At 54.7% G+C, this 15,676-nt stretch overlaps 2 protein-coding genes across 2 annotated transcripts; both read right to left on the bottom strand.

Moving 5' to 3' along the window:
- Window positions 1–528: 528 nt before the first annotated feature.
- CTXN1 (cortexin 1) lies at window positions 529–2,200 on the bottom strand. Its single transcript, XM_053584920.1, has 2 exons — window positions 2,008–2,200; window positions 529–1,640 (listed from the first exon to the last, which is right to left on the bottom strand). The coding sequence occupies exon 2, from the start codon at window positions 1,602–1,604 to the stop codon at window positions 1,356–1,358; it is 249 nt and encodes an 82-aa protein (XP_053440895.1). The 5' UTR covers window positions 1,605–1,640; window positions 2,008–2,200; the 3' UTR covers window positions 529–1,355.
- A 517-nt stretch (window positions 2,201–2,717) lies between these two features.
- TIMM44 (translocase of inner mitochondrial membrane 44) lies at window positions 2,718–15,346 on the bottom strand. The gene is made up of 13 exons (XM_053584205.1): window positions 15,148–15,346; window positions 12,583–12,678; window positions 10,548–10,718; window positions 9,680–9,760; window positions 8,801–8,950; window positions 8,577–8,716; window positions 8,166–8,251; window positions 7,452–7,544; window positions 7,242–7,366; window positions 5,914–5,964; window positions 3,966–4,055; window positions 3,540–3,650; window positions 2,718–3,271 (listed from the first exon to the last, which is right to left on the bottom strand). The coding sequence occupies exons 1-13, from the start codon at window positions 15,238–15,240 to the stop codon at window positions 3,152–3,154; spliced, it is 1,407 nt and encodes a 468-aa protein (XP_053440180.1). The 5' UTR covers window positions 15,241–15,346; the 3' UTR covers window positions 2,718–3,151.
- Between the last annotated feature and the right edge of the window lie 330 nt (window positions 15,347–15,676).

Below are 15,676 nucleotides of genomic sequence, written 5' to 3'. Positions count from 1 at the left end.
TCCCCCCTTCCCATCCCCCTGCGGGCCATAGAACAGAGCCAACCCACTCCATGGTCACAGCCCCACAGTGCCAGACATGAGGGTTGGTGGTGGATATGGTGGTGGGCAGGACGTACCAGGCTTGGGAAGGTTGGGCTGCAAATACAGTCCTTGCAACCACCTTCTGGAGCTAGCTAAGTATGCCCCTCCCAGCTCCCCACAAGGAGGGCTGAGTACAGTCCAAGGCCCCCCAGTGCCTCCCCAGGTCAAGAGAAACAAGAATGTTGAGGGAAGGGCATTAGATGTGGCTGGAGCTGGGGAAATTGAGATGGTTACAGATTGGCTCCCCCTATGCCAGTGAAAGGTGTGTAGATCTTTGCAGGACTGGGCCGTCTTAGGAGCATGCAGAAGCTAGTCTCTCTAGCCACATGGTTATCTATGGAGAAGTCACTCCAGGCACCTGGCCTTCAACATGGGGATGTTAACTAAGAGTGGCTCATTCTTACCATTGGAAGAGGAAACGGGTTACAAACACGAGGCGCCAACTTAGCACACTGCTTGACATGCAATAAGCGCTAAGTAATAGCTTTTATTATCATCATCATCATCATCATCATCATCGGCTCAGAGGCAGGGAGGCGTGAAAAGGCATGGCAGGGGAGTAGGGGGCATGGCAGGGGAGTCAGGGAGAGGGGACGGGGGGGCAGAGGAGGGGTGGAGGTGGGCACCGAGGGAGGGTGTGCTGACCTGTGCTGGGGCCAGGGCTGGGGACGGGAAGAAGCCTGCCCACACTCTCCCCCCACGGAAGGCGCCACGCATCCTGGACACACCAGCCACAGCAGGTCTTCGGGCTCCGGCTCTGGGACAGGCTGTGCAGGGCATATTGGTATGCAGCGTCTGCTCCGTGGGCTCAGGAGAGCCTGCCCCACAGGGCTGAAGCCCAAGGACAGGCTCAACACTCACTTGATCAAGGTGAATTGACAAAGGCCAAATGACAGGGGGCTGGGGAACGAAGGAGTTCCCACTCCCAGGAACAGACAATAGCAGAACAACTCATACGCTGGGGAGGGGTGGCGCAGGGGTTCCTCTTCCCACTCAGGATTCCCAGTCGGGGGACCAAGCCAGGCAGGTGAGTTGTGCAGAGAGAAAAGGGGCAGGATGGATAAAGGCACGAGGTGGGGCTGGAGCCAGATCAGGATAGGGGAATGCCAGGGGTCGAAATGGGAAGGGGCGGAGCTTCTCCTAATACCCAACCATCACCGCCAGGCTGGGGAATCCGGGGCGGGATCCTGAGCGCAATCTGGGCCCAGCGGCGCCTCGGGCCGGACTGGCCTTCTGAGGACCCCGGGGAGGCCCGGACCCGGGCGCCGCGCCCCTCACACCAGCGCGTAGTCGAACTGCCCGCGCTCGAGCGCCTCCTTGTGGTCCGTCCAAGACGAGGCAGGCATACGGCTGTAGGGGTCGAGCAGGATGCGCACGCAGCGCACCATCAGCAGCACCAGCACCACCAGCAGGCAGAGGACGAAGGCGAACACCGTGCGCTGCTCTGCGTCCAGGCCTGCGCCCACCGGGGGCCCTGTCGACGGCGGCAGCGGCTCCGGCGACAGCGTCCATGTCGCGCTCATGGCTCACATAGCCGCGCGCTCTGCGGAGGAGGAGACCTGCCCGAGGTGCTGGGATGAGGCTGCGCTCTCCTGCGCCTCCGCGTCGCCCCCTCCCGCCGCCGCCCTCCTACCATCCCTTGCCCCATCCCCCTCCCGCGCATTGGTCCCCGAGCTACGCCCATGCCCGGCCCGCGGGCCCACCCCCACCGCCACGCGGGGACCCAGCTGCGGCGGTACGCGCAGGTGAGGGTGCTGAGAGAGGGAGCGCCAACCGGTTTGGGATGCGCACAACAGGTGCGAACGCGCGGCCGCAGCCCAGGCGGCAGTGCGGGTGACAGTCCCCACTGACACCGCCTCGCTCCCTTTGTTCTCGCCGGCCCAGGGACCCCCTCCCCCACCGCCCCCGTCCCGGCGCGCCCCTCACCCTAGCTTGGACCCGGACGAGGACCGACTGCTTGGCTCCCTCGCTTTCTCTGGAACCCGCACCGGCTCTGGGTTCGGCCTCTCCTCGGCGGCGGCGAAGGCGGCGGCCAAGGATCGGGCTCCAGCTCAGCCCACCCCACCCGCCCCTGGAGCAGCAGAGACCTAGGCTGGCGAGCAGCGCGCTAGCCGGGCCGCCGCGGCTGTTTCCAAGGCGACGTGGGCGGGGCCACCTTGGAGGGCGGGGCAGCGGGGGGCGGAGGCTGCGCGGCGAGAGGCGCGCGGGCCGACGACCCCGCCCCAGCCTGCTGTGGGTATCAAGCCTCCGCACTAACCCAACAGCTCCCTGGGGCGTGGGCAACTGCCACGCCCACACCCACCAGCACCTACGAACCCATATCCTGACCTCCAGCATCCACACACCCCTCTCCTCTTCGAGACCCCCACCCAACTCCCTGCTTGGGGGTTCTCATCGTCAGTAAACATCACTTGGGGCATGCAAGCTTGCCCAACCCTCAGAGAGACCAGGCAAGTCACTGGGGCTTTTCTTGTCGCTGGCCTCCCCGGCACCCCACCCCAAGGGTAATGTCCTGACCAGGGCAAGGCTGTCCCTCTGGGGCTGCAGTTCGTGGACCATGACCAGCTGTCCCACCTGAGCCAATCTCAGTCTTTCTCACTCACACATTCTCTCACAGACACCTCAGATTATTCAAGTTACTCTTTTGCACTTTGTGTTTTATTACTTCGAAATCTCAGGCTTAGGTACAGGAAATGAAAGCATTGTCTAAAATAAAAAACATATCTAAAATGACCTGGCTGACATGGCCAGTAGGCCACTCTGAGTGGCAGGGCCTGGTCCCCTACCCCCACCCCTAGGTCCTAGGGCCTCTTGGCACTACATAGCCTGTACACCCCCAAGTGGCAGAGGGGCAGTGCAGGAGCTGGCACTGCGCAGTGTGTGTCCAGGCGCTAGGCACCCTCAGTAGCCCTCAGCCCCTTTCCTAGCCAGCTGGTTTGGGGTGTCCTGGAAGAGCTGGAGGCAGAGCCGAGTCTGGAGTTTCTGCAGGTGTCCCTGAGCATCCCAGCACAGTGATCCAGCTCCCCGGGGGTGGGGGAAGTGGGGATGGCCCTAGCTGTGATGGCCATGCTCAGAGTATCTGCTCTGTGCTGGAGGCAGAGATGTCTAGGAGCCGCCAGGCTGCGTAGGGGTTGAGCTCGTCCTGGTCTCGGCAGAGCGCCCACACATACAGCATTCGCAGCACTTTGTCCTGCGGGGTTGGGAAGAGGCTGTTGAGAGAGGTGGCTCTGCGAGGGAACTGGGGGTCCTGGTACCAACCCAGGTCTGGGCTCTATGGGGTGAGCACCACCAAGAACATCCCAGGGGCTGGGAGCAGAGGCTGGGACGGCCTATGACTTAGAAGCCACCCAGCACTTGGGAAAATTTGACAAGTCAGTCCTCTGACCTCCCCCAACCCCAACTCCAGCCCTAGCTCTGGGGTTTCTCCCCAGTCCCCACCTGTGCACCCCCTCACTTACCGGGTCACCCTCAACCACCTGGCCTTTGGGGTTCTTGACCACCATCACCAGCTGGGCCTGGAAGGTGATGATGAGCACGGGGCCCTGCTCCATCATCTTGCCCATGGCCAGCTGTTTGTGGGGGGGGGGGTGCCAAGAGAGTGGGGCCTCAGAGAGCAGCCTGGGCACTGCCATACATCCTGCTAAAGATACCATGCCTAGCACTGCTATGTATGTCCCAGTAAAGATACCATGCCTGGGACTACTCTCTTGCCCTGGCAGAGCAGGCCTCCTGCCAGCCCACTGACAGTTGGCACTTCCCATGAGACCTTTCCCAAAGACAAGGTCAAGGCCTCTGATCAGCACAGCCCCAGTGAGAACATCTCCTGTGTGGGCCACAGTTCCCACCCCCTAGGGTCAACCAGACCCCCAGTGACAGGCACTCACGTCAACATTGTCGATGTCTAGGATGCGGGAGTGGAACTGGAGACCCAGGGCCTTGGCCTGCTGGATCGGGTGGGCCAGTTGGCTGTATGTCTAAAACGAGAGGCCGATGTGCCTGTGATGGCCACTGAGGGTGGGCCTCACCAAGGCACCACGCCATATGGAGCCAACACTTGCACACCCTGATGCCAGGGTGCCCTGCCTCCAGGAACATGGGTCCAAGCAGGAAGGCAGGTGCTATCCACTCACTGGCCAGGATCACACACTTCCCTCTCCTGAGAGCAGCACTGGATCAGGACTACCCAATGGAATTCATCAACAAAGTGGGTGATTCTCTTGGAACACAATCCAAAACATGCTCCCAGGGACAAGCTGGCAGCTCCCTGGCTGATCTTTAATATTCGTATATTCACCTCACTCTGAATCTTGGCCTAGAATCAAATACCTTTTCTAGGATTTGTCCCCTAACCGGAGGGCTACCTGACTTCCCCAACAGCACCCTCCACATCCCTGCACAGGAGACAGTCCCCAAGACACATTTCCACTGGAGGCTTCTCTGGGCTTGGCAGGCAACCACGACAAAGATGTTCCAATACCATCTACTTTTTATGGAAACAACTGATCTGTGGGGTAGAGGGGATTGAAGCCAATCCTACATGTTCTCTTTCTTAAAGATGACATTTTAAAAGCACCTCTGTGGAAGTGGCTGAACTTTCAGCTGTGCTTCCAGGGCCACCAACAGCAGATCTCCTGACAAAAATAATCAGCTGATGGGTGGCGCCTGTGGCTCAAGGAGTGGGGCGCTGGTCCCATATGCTGGAGGTGGTGGGTTCAAACCCAACCCTGGCCAAAAAAAAAAAAAAAAATCAGCTGCTGCTTAATGGTCCCAAGGTTAAAAAACAAACAAACAAAACAAACAAAAAAAACCCCACCACACCAAAACTCATAAATGCTTGTTGGATTAGTCACTGTGCAGAGGAGTATTTAAAATAGATATCTGACATCGTCTCCTCTGCTTTTTCCAAGTTGTTTGTGAGCTGGGTACAGAATAGAATTAGCCAAAAAAGATTCTGGATTGCTTAATAAAAAGAAGAAAAAACCATAACTCATGAAGATACAGGTCTGGGAATGAATAAGAAGAGGTGAGGTGGCCTGATGAGACGGGAGCCTCAGTGGGACAGGGACAGGGAGCTGCCAGGAATTGGGCAGACAGCCTCTGCTCCTGGGGATATCAGACCCGCCTCCATGCACCCAGCACAGCCAGCAGCCCCTTGGCCTCAAGGGTTGATTCTGGGAAGCAGCTGGGGCCTCGTCAGGACATGCTGTTCCTCCTAGGCATTTTGTTTTGATCTGTTTTGGATTGTGTCTTGAGGACAGTTAATGGATCTAGCCCCTTCTGTGGGAGGTGGGCACAGGGACATGGCTCTGGCCTGGGGAGAGGGGTGGGCCGCCCATAAGGCCTCAAACCACATTCACTTTTGGCCCCACAATCACATGTGGGACCCATGCTCTCTCCAACCCCTAGCCTCAGCCCATACCCTGGGGCACACCAGAGACCTCATCTTACTCAGATCACCTTTCCTAGAATTTTCCTTAACTCAAATTATTTTAAGATGAGAGAAAGAGACCCAGCAAAACTGACAGCTTCATAACATCCTATGGGGGAAGAACACTACAGGCTACCTCTCAGGTATTAGGTGGGAGACATTATCCCTGAGTGTGAGTTTAGTCTGGAAGCAGGGGACCAGAAGAGGACGCAGTGCCCAGCCTATGGGCCCAGATGTGCCACTTGCAGAGGACGGAGGGGACAGACTTTTAGGGTCTGAGAGGGCCAGCAGACACGAGGACATCCCACACACACTGAGTCCTATCGTGCTTTCCTAGTGGAGATGTCCAAGCAGACTTCCTTCTCCACAGTGATTTTTTTGGACTTGGGAAAAAAAGTACTCACAGCTTCATAACACCAGTCTTTGAGAATGTCAAGTTCTCCAGAAATCATAGCCTAAAAAGGGAAAGGAAAAAAATAAGCAACAGAACAACAAGGAGCTTTCGAGGCAGGAAACCCTCGGCCCCCAGCCTGTTGGCTTCAGGTGAGACTGCACTAGTGGGTGTCCCCTCCCTAGGCCCTGGGGATGAGGCTTCGGACACCAGTGGCACCACCTCCGGTTGGGGGAGCCAATCCCCAGGAACACAGAGACTGAGATAGATCTGGTAAGGAGGTGGGAGGTGCAAGAGAAGGAGAAGAGTGAGGAGTCAGGTGCCCTTGGGCAGAACTGTAGGCAAGCCAGGGGCTGAGAACATCCCACACCTCCCAAGGAAGAAACTGCCTGGAGTCTGGCTGCTGCTTTTGGGAATTGTTCCCATTTACACCTCCTCCCAGGCCAGCCCAAAGTAGCACAAAAGACCTGAGAACTGAGGGAGGAAGAGGAACTTCAAGGAGGCTGCTGGGGGCTTTCTGTGGTCCCATGAAGGCCCTTAGTAAGGCCTATCCTGACTGGGCTGGAGGGTACCTGGGTTCCTGCTGTGTCCTGGGGGCCATGGAGAGAGGCAGACACATGGCAGAGAACAGACAACCAACCTTGGGGAAGAGCCTTGTGGGTGTGGGCTGCGGCATAATCTTGAGGAGCATACCCCTCCCTCTCTAAAGACCAAAGGGCTGGGGGGGGGGGGGGGTTGGTTGCCAGAGACAGCAGGGTGAGGAAGATGCCCTTGGCTGTGAGCCTCACTCTCACCATGAGCTCAAGCTGGCCAGGGGCCAGTGCTCTGCCTGAGGGTAGCCGCCCACTTCTCCCCCACAAACTTGTGCCTAAAAGATCCCTGGCACAGACATCCAGCCCCCCACAGCTTCTCCTGGGGCAGTCTCAATGGAACAGCTTCAGGTAGGAAGTGTGAGGGAAATGACACCGAAGGCTCTGGAGTGATTTTCAGGGAATGAGGAGGAAGAGATACTCATTCCCTGAAGCAGTCACATCTCATAGGTGAGGCATGAGATGACAACAGATTCGGCCAGGGCCACAGGTGACTACCAGCCCCTGTTCAGAGACAAGGGCATGGGGAACTGGGGGCCTAGGCACCAAGTGTGGTCAGGCTTCAGAAACCTAGGAAGGGCATTGGGTTAGACATAGCCTATGGGATGGCTACAGCCAGGCAGGAGTCTGAGTGGAAGGTGCCTGCTCAGAAAACAACCTAAGCAGCCAAACTCTGGGCTCAGAACCAGGGTGTTGGCTGGGGATGGGGAAGTGCTAGAGTGGACCAGCTAGGGAGGGCTCCTGCACCCACCTCTAGGACGTTAGGGATGATGTCATTTTCACACTGCTGCAGAAACTGGTCCTTGTCAAAGGCTGGGTCTACCCGGAGGATCTCCGTGAGCACCTCTGACATCTCTGTCTTGGAGAACAGGCCCCCTGCAGGGAGCGTAGCCGGGGATGGGTTGAGGATTCGGGACTCTCCCTATGGCCAGCATGGGAGGTCCTGGGGCAGTTCACTCACCCAGCAAGTCGGTGACCTTGTCTGTTAGGGCCCGTGATGCCCGGATGAGCACATTGTCACTCTCATCATATTTCATCTTCATCTCGAAGAACCCTGCAGGGGAGGGACAGGGACTAGAGGAGGGCTCCTTCTAGACAGATATCCCTCTGCCACAGCTTTCGGGGACTCCCTGCAAGATCCACCCCTGGTGCAGGTTGGAGCAGGGAGGGGATCTCTGTAAGCCTGCCCACCTACCTGGCGAGGCTGCGGAGACCCCTCAGCAGTGGCCCTAGCGTGGCTGTGTAAATTACAGGGCGCCACCCCCTCAGACTGTTGCTTCCACTACAAAGGAAACATAGGCCTCTAGCAGTCCTCACAGGACAAGGGATGGGGGCGTATGGCACGATGGCTTTCCCTGACAGCACCGGGGAATATGCACACCCAGCCAAAAGCAAACTTCAGCCCTGACACCTGCCACAGGACAGGCTGGCCGTAGCCTCTATCAGCACCAGGGTTCCTGGGGCTTGACTCTTCTTGTAAGGGAGCCATTACCTATAGTCTCCTGGCAGAATGTACAGCTGTGTGATTAGGGGACCACTGTGAGTCCTATGTTCTTTTCTGCAAAATGGCAACCTGTCTTGTGCCCAGTTTGGGGGTGGGGAGGAGGCCCTGCAGCCAGGCAATTCCCTGGGACCCAAATGGGTGGTCATGGGCCCTAGACACATCGCCACTCACGGTTGAACACCACGTTGTTGTCCTTGAAGTCCTTCCACTGCTGGTACCACTTGGAGTCCTTGTGTAGCACAACCCCCAGGGCCTCCCTGGGGAAAAGGACAGGAGGGCTGGCATAAGCAACAGCCCTGGAGCCCCCTAGCCCAGGGCCCTGTGCCCTCCCAAGATTGTGGGGAGGGGTATATGGGGATGGACAGGGAGGCAACCCCAAGCTCAGGGTTTGCCATAATGACTCGCCCTCATCTTGGGCTCCTGCCTTCTCTCTCCCTTTTTTTCCTCAAATTCTCTGAAGGAAGCCAGGAACCTCAAGCAGAAAGCAAACTTGAGAAACGAACTTGGGGAGGAGCCTTGGGTAGGCCCCTGCAGACAGATAGCAGTATAGGGTGCTGGAAAGGAAGGTGAGCTGGGACCTACTCATTGGGCTCAAACACTTTTTCTTCCTTGAATTTCTCTCCTGCAAATTCCGTCCGCTTCCGGAGCCGCTGGGGCCTGCGGTAGGGCCCGATCTGCCCCAGGACACTGTCGTCTATCTCTTTCTTCACAGACTCCACCCCCTACCAGGGAAGCAGAGGGGCTTCGCATGGGTGCCCCAGTCTGGACACCCTGAGCCACACACTCAAGGACGGACCAGGGCTCACCTGGGAGAGGGCTTTGAAGGCTGCTGTCCTGCCAAGCTTCTCCCCGCCCTTGGAGACGGACTCTGCTGATTGTTTGGCTGTTTTGGCTGCTCCCTCCACACCCTCCTTGATTTTCTGGGCAAGGTCACTTTTACTGACTTCATCAAGGCTCTGAGACAGACAGATGCAGAGGGGCGGGTAGGTGTAATGGCACAGCATCCCTGGACCATGGTCTGGTGGAAAGAATTTCCCAGGAGCCAGATCCTCCCAAAGGGCCCGCACAGGCCTCTGGGATTCCTCTAGGAACCCCAAGACTCAGCCACACACCCTCTAAGAATACCCATGGCTCCAGGCAAGATGTTGGCTCAACTGGTCTCTCCCCAAAATAGGCAGGAGTCCTCTGGGGACTCAGGAATTGCCCTGAACAAGGAGTCAGTCCTAGGGAAGGCAGCCCAGGGTGTGAGGGTATGCCCAGAACCCTACAAAGCTAAACAAAAACAGAGGCAACACAAAGTATGCCCACCCAGAAGGTCTAACTCCTACCTCCACCCTCAGCTGGGGTGAAAGTGACCCCCCTCCTTCCATTTTTAGGCAGGAAGAATAAAAATTCTTTCTCCTCTAGGCCACACTAGTACCATATGCTCAGCCAACTTAAGGGGTCAACTGTCACATAAATGGACAGTGGTCTGACCGCATCCCCTTTCCTGCCTTTGAACCCCAGAAGCCTCTAAAGGTGTCCTCAGGGTGGGCCTCCCTCCAAGGCCACCCTACCCCCAGCAGCCAAATCATCCCCTGGCAGCAGACAACTCTTCCAGCAGCCTCCAATGTGCAGGCTGTGGGGAGTGACAGTCAAGGGTCCTCAATGGCCCCAAAGGCTCCCAGTGGGTGCTGGACCATCACCTCCTTCACGGTGCCCGTCAGCTCCCCCAACTTCCTTCGTATCACTTCACTGGTCCGAACGGTTTCCGATTCAATGGTTTTCTAAGGTGGAGAATGTTATTTATTTATGTATTTATTTTGCGATTTCTCTTACACTACAGGTTCCAAGGAGCGTTTTCTCAGCACTACCCTCTTCCCCATGCCTGCCATGCAATCCCTCCTGGGCAGGACCCACATAGTAGTTCAGGGCAAGAGAACAAGTTAGGGACACTCAGATGGAAAAAGGCCTTGCCCATGGCTGGGTAGGGGCCAACAGGATAAAAACCCAAAGGATCTGAAGCAAGTGCCCACATTTCTAAGGCTCAAGTTCATGGATAACATGCAGACACAGTACCTGCCTCCCAGGGCCCTTACAAACAAAGGAAGTTGAGCCCATTCCCACCATCTAGTGCTTGGCAGCTCCTCAAGACAAGGCAGCAGCAGTAAATGAGTAAGATACCAGCACCATCCCTCAGTTTCCACCCCTCTTCATGTGCAGAGCCACAGCCAGGAGCTCTCAGGAGCAGTACATCTCAAAGCTGGCACACACGGGTCACCCGGGGACCCATGACAACACAGGTCCGGAGGGTGTGAGATCCTGCATTTCTCACTCCAGAAGCTGGTGCTGCTGACCTGACCACCACACTTTGAACTACAGAGGACACTACCCAGTCTCATGGCAAAACTGAAAGGCCTGGTGAGTCAATCGTATTCCCTGGTTCCCTCTCATCAGTGCAGTGACCTCACCTCCTTTGAGCTGCCCCACCCCCAAGGCTCAGGCTCCTCTAGCTGAGCCCTGAGTGGGCTCAAAGGGATGTCAGCTGAGAGAGATCAAGACAAAGGGACTCACGTATTTCCTTCTGGCTTCCTGGAGTGCATCTGACTCTTCCAGTTTTCTGGCCTCATCTCGGAATTTTTTAATACTTTCTTTCATTTCTTTGTTTTTGGCTAATTCTTGTTTGATATTATCTAGTAAGCCAGACAGAAAGCCTTTTCTATTTCCAGAAGAATATGATTTGGACTAGAAAGAATATGAAAGAAAAAATTAGAAAGCAGACTGGAAAAACATAAGCTGAAATGTCCCCACAGACAGATGAGGAGTTTTTAAAATTTTCTCCTTTCTGGCAAGCACTGTGGCTCACACCTGTAATCCTAGCACTCTGGGAGGCTGAGGCTGGAGGCACTTGAGCTCAGGAGTTCGAGACCAGCCTGAGCAAGAGCAAGACCCCATCTCTACTAAAATTAGAAAAACTTGCCAGGCATTATGGCAGGTGCCTGTAATCCCGGCTACCTGGGAGGCTGAAGCAGAAGTTTGAGGTTGCTGTGAGCTAGGGTGACACTAAGGCACTCCAGCCTGGGCAAGAATGAGACTCTGTCTCAAAAAAAAAAAAAAAAAAAATTTATTTTTTCTCCTTTCTGTTGATAATAGGCAGGAGTCCTCTTTAACAATTATTAGCTATCTCTCTTATAATAATAATAACAATAAGCTAGGCACAGTGGCTCATGTCTGTAATCCCAGCACTTTGGGAAGATAAAGGGTCATTTGAGCCCAGAAGTTCAGAGCCGCAGTGAACTATGATTACACCACTGCACTCTAGCCTGGGCAACAGAGTGAGACCCTGTCTCAAAAATAAAAAGGCTCAGTACCTGTAGCACAGTGGTTATGGCGCCAAACACATGCACCAAGGGTGACGGGTTCGAACCCAGCCCTGGCCAGCTAAACAATGACAAATGCAAAAAAAATAGCCAGGCATTGTGGCAAGCACCGTACTTGGGAGGCTGAGGCAAAAGCATCGCTTAAGCCCAAGAGTTGAGGTTGCTATGAGCTGTGATGCCAGGGTACTCTACCCAGGGTGACATAAGATAGACTCTGTCTCAAAAAAATAAAAAGAGAAAGAAAAAAAAAAAGAAAAAGCTCCTATCCTTGGAAAACACCAACATACCCAGAGGCAAACCCTAGGGAGGTTGGGGAAAAACATCTAGGGCTCAGCTCCAGATACAAGAGCCACTGCTGTACACAGCTCCAAGACAAAGGCTTCCAAGTCAAGCAGAGCTAGATTTAAATCCCTGCTTGGCCACGTGCATAATTAAGAAGAGTGGGCTCAAAGAAAAACAGCTTAAGGAGCCAATGTAAGACAGTCAAGTTAGTGAAAAGTGGCCACCTGTGGTGACTTTCCCCTAAGTATATTGGGTATACCAAATTTGGGGCAACTGCTCTCTGACCCCCAATAAGACACAAGGGAAAGCTGCACCAAGCCTGTGGAGTCTTACGTACTGCTCCACAGAAGGGGTGGCTGGGCCAGCAGCCCACAGTCCCCTTTGGATGCCACCATTTCTCTGGGGGAAGCCCAGGTTCTAAGACCATGGAGGGTCACACCACCATACAGCAGCCCTTCCTTAACCCACACCCCAGGGCTGCACACCATAGGTGCAGGGGACTGGACAACTTAAGGGAAAGCATCACAGGCAGAGCCCATCCCACACCCATCATGGCCCCAGGGCAGAATCAGGGAAATAATTAACCACCTGTGGCAAGAAGGCAACTGAGCTGGCTGCAGGGAAAGAAGGCATGGGGCTGCCTAAGTATGCAGGTTTAAAGAAGGGGGTCAGGTTTCAGGCTTCCCTCCTCATGGTAGTGAGGTACCAAGAGAAGCATGGTTGAGAGGACTGACCAGAAGAAACTGAGGCCCAGACACAATCGGGTGATTCTGTGTCAATGCCTTATAGGGCTATCTCCCAGAAAAGGGAATAGCTATGCTTGCCAAGGGATCCACAGGCAGAAGCCACAGGGAGCTAGAATTCACCTATCCCTCCCTTCTATGAATAAGGTCTGACTTTTCAAACCTCTCCTGTGTCTGTTTGCCTGTGTGTCCTTTGTCACTTACCAGTGGCAGTTCTCTACCTGGCCGGCCTATCTGATAGGTCGAACCACGGGGTAGGTTGTGGCTGGAAAGAAACTGGATTCCACTGCCGAGGGATCCCTGATTGGGGCAAAGAAAAGAAAAACCTACTCAAACAAGAGGCAGACTGAGAAATAAGCAGACCACAACAAAAAAGCAGGGGATGGCTGGGTGAGTTATCTCATGCCTCTAATCCCATGGCTTTAGGAGGCCAAGGCAGGAAGATCACTTGAGTTCAAGAGTTTGAGACCAGCCTGGGCAACATGGTGAAAACCCATCTCTACAAAAGTTAGTGGCGCTTGGTGATGCACACCTGTAGTCCCAGCTACTTGAGAGGATGAGGGGGAGGATCACTTGAGCCCAAGACTTTGAGGCTGCAGGCAGCTATGATCAGGCCACTGTACTCCACCCTGGGTGACAGAGTGAGACTCTGTCTCTAAAAGAAAAAAAAAAAAAAAAGCAGGGGTCACCTGCAACTCATTCATCAAATTTTTTTTTTTTTGTAGAGACAGACAGAGTCTCACTTTATGGCCCTCGGTAGAGTGCCGTGGCCTCACACAGCTCACAGCAACCTCCAACTCCTGGGCTTAGGCGATACTCTTGCCTCAGCCTCCCGAGTATCATTCATCAATTTTTATAACGTCTGCTGCATGCTGGGCACTCTGCAATCTTCCTAAAGTCTGAGAAGCCAGTAGAATCTGGTAGAAAGAGAAAATACTATGTCTACACTTCCAGGACCTATTATCTACCCTCCTGCCTCTGAAACTACAGGAAAACCACTGGGTCTTAGGAAATGCCAAACCACAGGGAAAGAAGACTAAATATTCCAGTAAAATTTAACTCCAAAGACTAGAGGCTTGGACTTTCAGAGACAAACACCAATAACTTACTGCCCCAGCAACACCCTTGGGGTAAATCTGCAATGTCCCACCAAAGGGCTGGGCTGCAAACAGCAATTTAGGAGAGTCAATGTGGAAAAAGACACAGCAAACCTCATATGAAAGGTACTTTTTTCTCCTACTAAATGACAAAATTGAAGCTCTACACAAGTCCTGTTCAACTCTGTACACTGGCATCCAGCACTGGGCCTGACACTTTGATGTCCAATGGCCCAACAGAACCATGCTTCCATTTCCACATATCCTGAGCCTTTCTTCTCTGTTCCCTGCCTCCTAAGCTCTGGGATCCCTAAGCAAGATTCCAAACCTACACAAGTGCCACGATCTTTTTTATAGTTACTTAAGGATAATTCTTGGGAGTGTAACTTGTTTTACTTCAATATTTACCTACACCCATTGATTAGAGAACCACTGACTTCTGAAATAGAAATGGGCCGCTGTCTAACCTGGGAGAGAAATCTCAAGCTAAGTTTGGTTCCCTATCAGTCTTGTGCCCAAATAGGAACATATATAAATTTAGCCTCTTAACTCTGACTCAAAAGACTGAGGGAAAAAAAATCATCCTAAAGTCAACTTCTTCGCTGGGCAAAGTGGCTCACACCTGTAATCCCAGCACTTGGGAGGCCGAGGCGGGTGGATAGCTTGACCTCAGGATTTCAAGACCAGCCTGAGGAAGAGCGAGACCCTGTCTCTAAAAAAATAGCCGGGCGTTGTCGCGGGAGCCTGTTGTCCCAGCTACTTGGGAGGCTGAGGCAAGAGAATTGCTTAAGCTCAAGAGTTGGAGGTTGCTGTGAGCTGTGACGCCATAGCACTCCACCAAGGGCGATATAGTGAGACTGTCTCAAATAAAGGGGGGGGGGGGCCGCAGCGCCTGTGGCTCAAGAAGTAGGGCGCTGGCCCCATATGCCGAAAGTTGTGGGTTAAAACCCGGTCCCGGCCAAAAAAAAAAAAAAAAAAGAAAGACATCTTCTTTGTCCCGACATTCTGCGTCCGATGGGATATTTTCCTTCCTCTTAACAGTTTGGCTCTGGATTCAACTGACCTAGGCTTTGGACCAACGTTGGGACTGGGGACAGGCTGCTTAACTTTTCTGGGCTAGCTTCCGATTTCCTAATCTAATGAAATAAGGACGCAGCAGCAATATGAAGTACTATTTTCTGGGTGCGCGTTAAACGCTTTGACTCCCACCGCCCTATAAACCCAAGAGCCCTAGCTCTTAGCCAGTGTGAGGACCACCCCCCGCACTTCCACACTGAACATTAGAAGCAGTGACACAGGAAATATCCTCGGTAGAGGACTGGGCATTTAAACAGAAGTTGCGAATGTCACAAATTTTTGCCTTCCTCTCGCTGCCGCCCCGGCCACCTGGTACTCCCCGTACACGTGGGGTCTGATCAGGAAGCCAGGGGTGATCGGGTCCCCGCTAGACTCCTCACATAGCCGTCCCCCACCCGGTGCGCTCTGTCCCCTCCCTCAGGCCTCGCTCTGTGGCCCTTGCTTCAGCTTCGGCTGAGCAACGACCCAACCCCAAGCTTTCCGCGGAGCCCAGGGGAGGGCCGCGGGCGCCAAGGGCCTGAGAAAAAGGGGACCCTAGAAGCCGCAAGCTCAGAGCCCCCTAAAACGGCCCTGCCAGCTCCACACGTCCGCTCACCCGCGGACAGCGGCACCAGCCACCCCGCAGCGCCGCCACCGCCATGTTGGAAGATTCGTATGACCTTCTCGCGTCGCGGCCTGATTGCGTCATCCGCCGCGTCTGCGGGGCGCTCCTCTGACTTGAGAAAAGACCGCCCACGGGGCGGTGTGTCGGAGAAAGAGAGGTCTCTGATTTGGATTGTGTCCTGAGGGGGCGGGGAATTCCTAGACAGAGTGGCCTCTGATAGGGCTGGGTTTTGAGAGAGCGGGGCCTGTGGCTGGATGTAGCTCCCGGGGCGTGCACTCCTGTGAGGCTCAGATCTGTGGTTCGGCAAGGCTACGAGGGCGTGGATTCAGCCGGCAGCGGTGATTCTCCCTGCAGATCGCGCAGGTGACTGGAGCTACGGGCCGGTGGATTGAGCGACCACAGGACAGAGTCAGTTGGATTGTGACTGGCGGACCAGCCCGAGAGTGATTGATTCTGGCTCACCCTGACAGTGACTGACAGACCAGCAACTTGAGTTGCTCCAAGAATGAAGGAGCCCCAC

This window comes from Nycticebus coucang, chromosome 3, assembly GCF_027406575.1.
Source record: "Nycticebus coucang isolate mNycCou1 chromosome 3, mNycCou1.pri, whole genome shotgun sequence".
Classification (NCBI taxonomy): Eukaryota; Metazoa; Chordata; class Mammalia; order Primates; family Lorisidae; genus Nycticebus; species Nycticebus coucang.
This window is presented reverse-complemented; position numbering and strand designations above follow the sequence as displayed.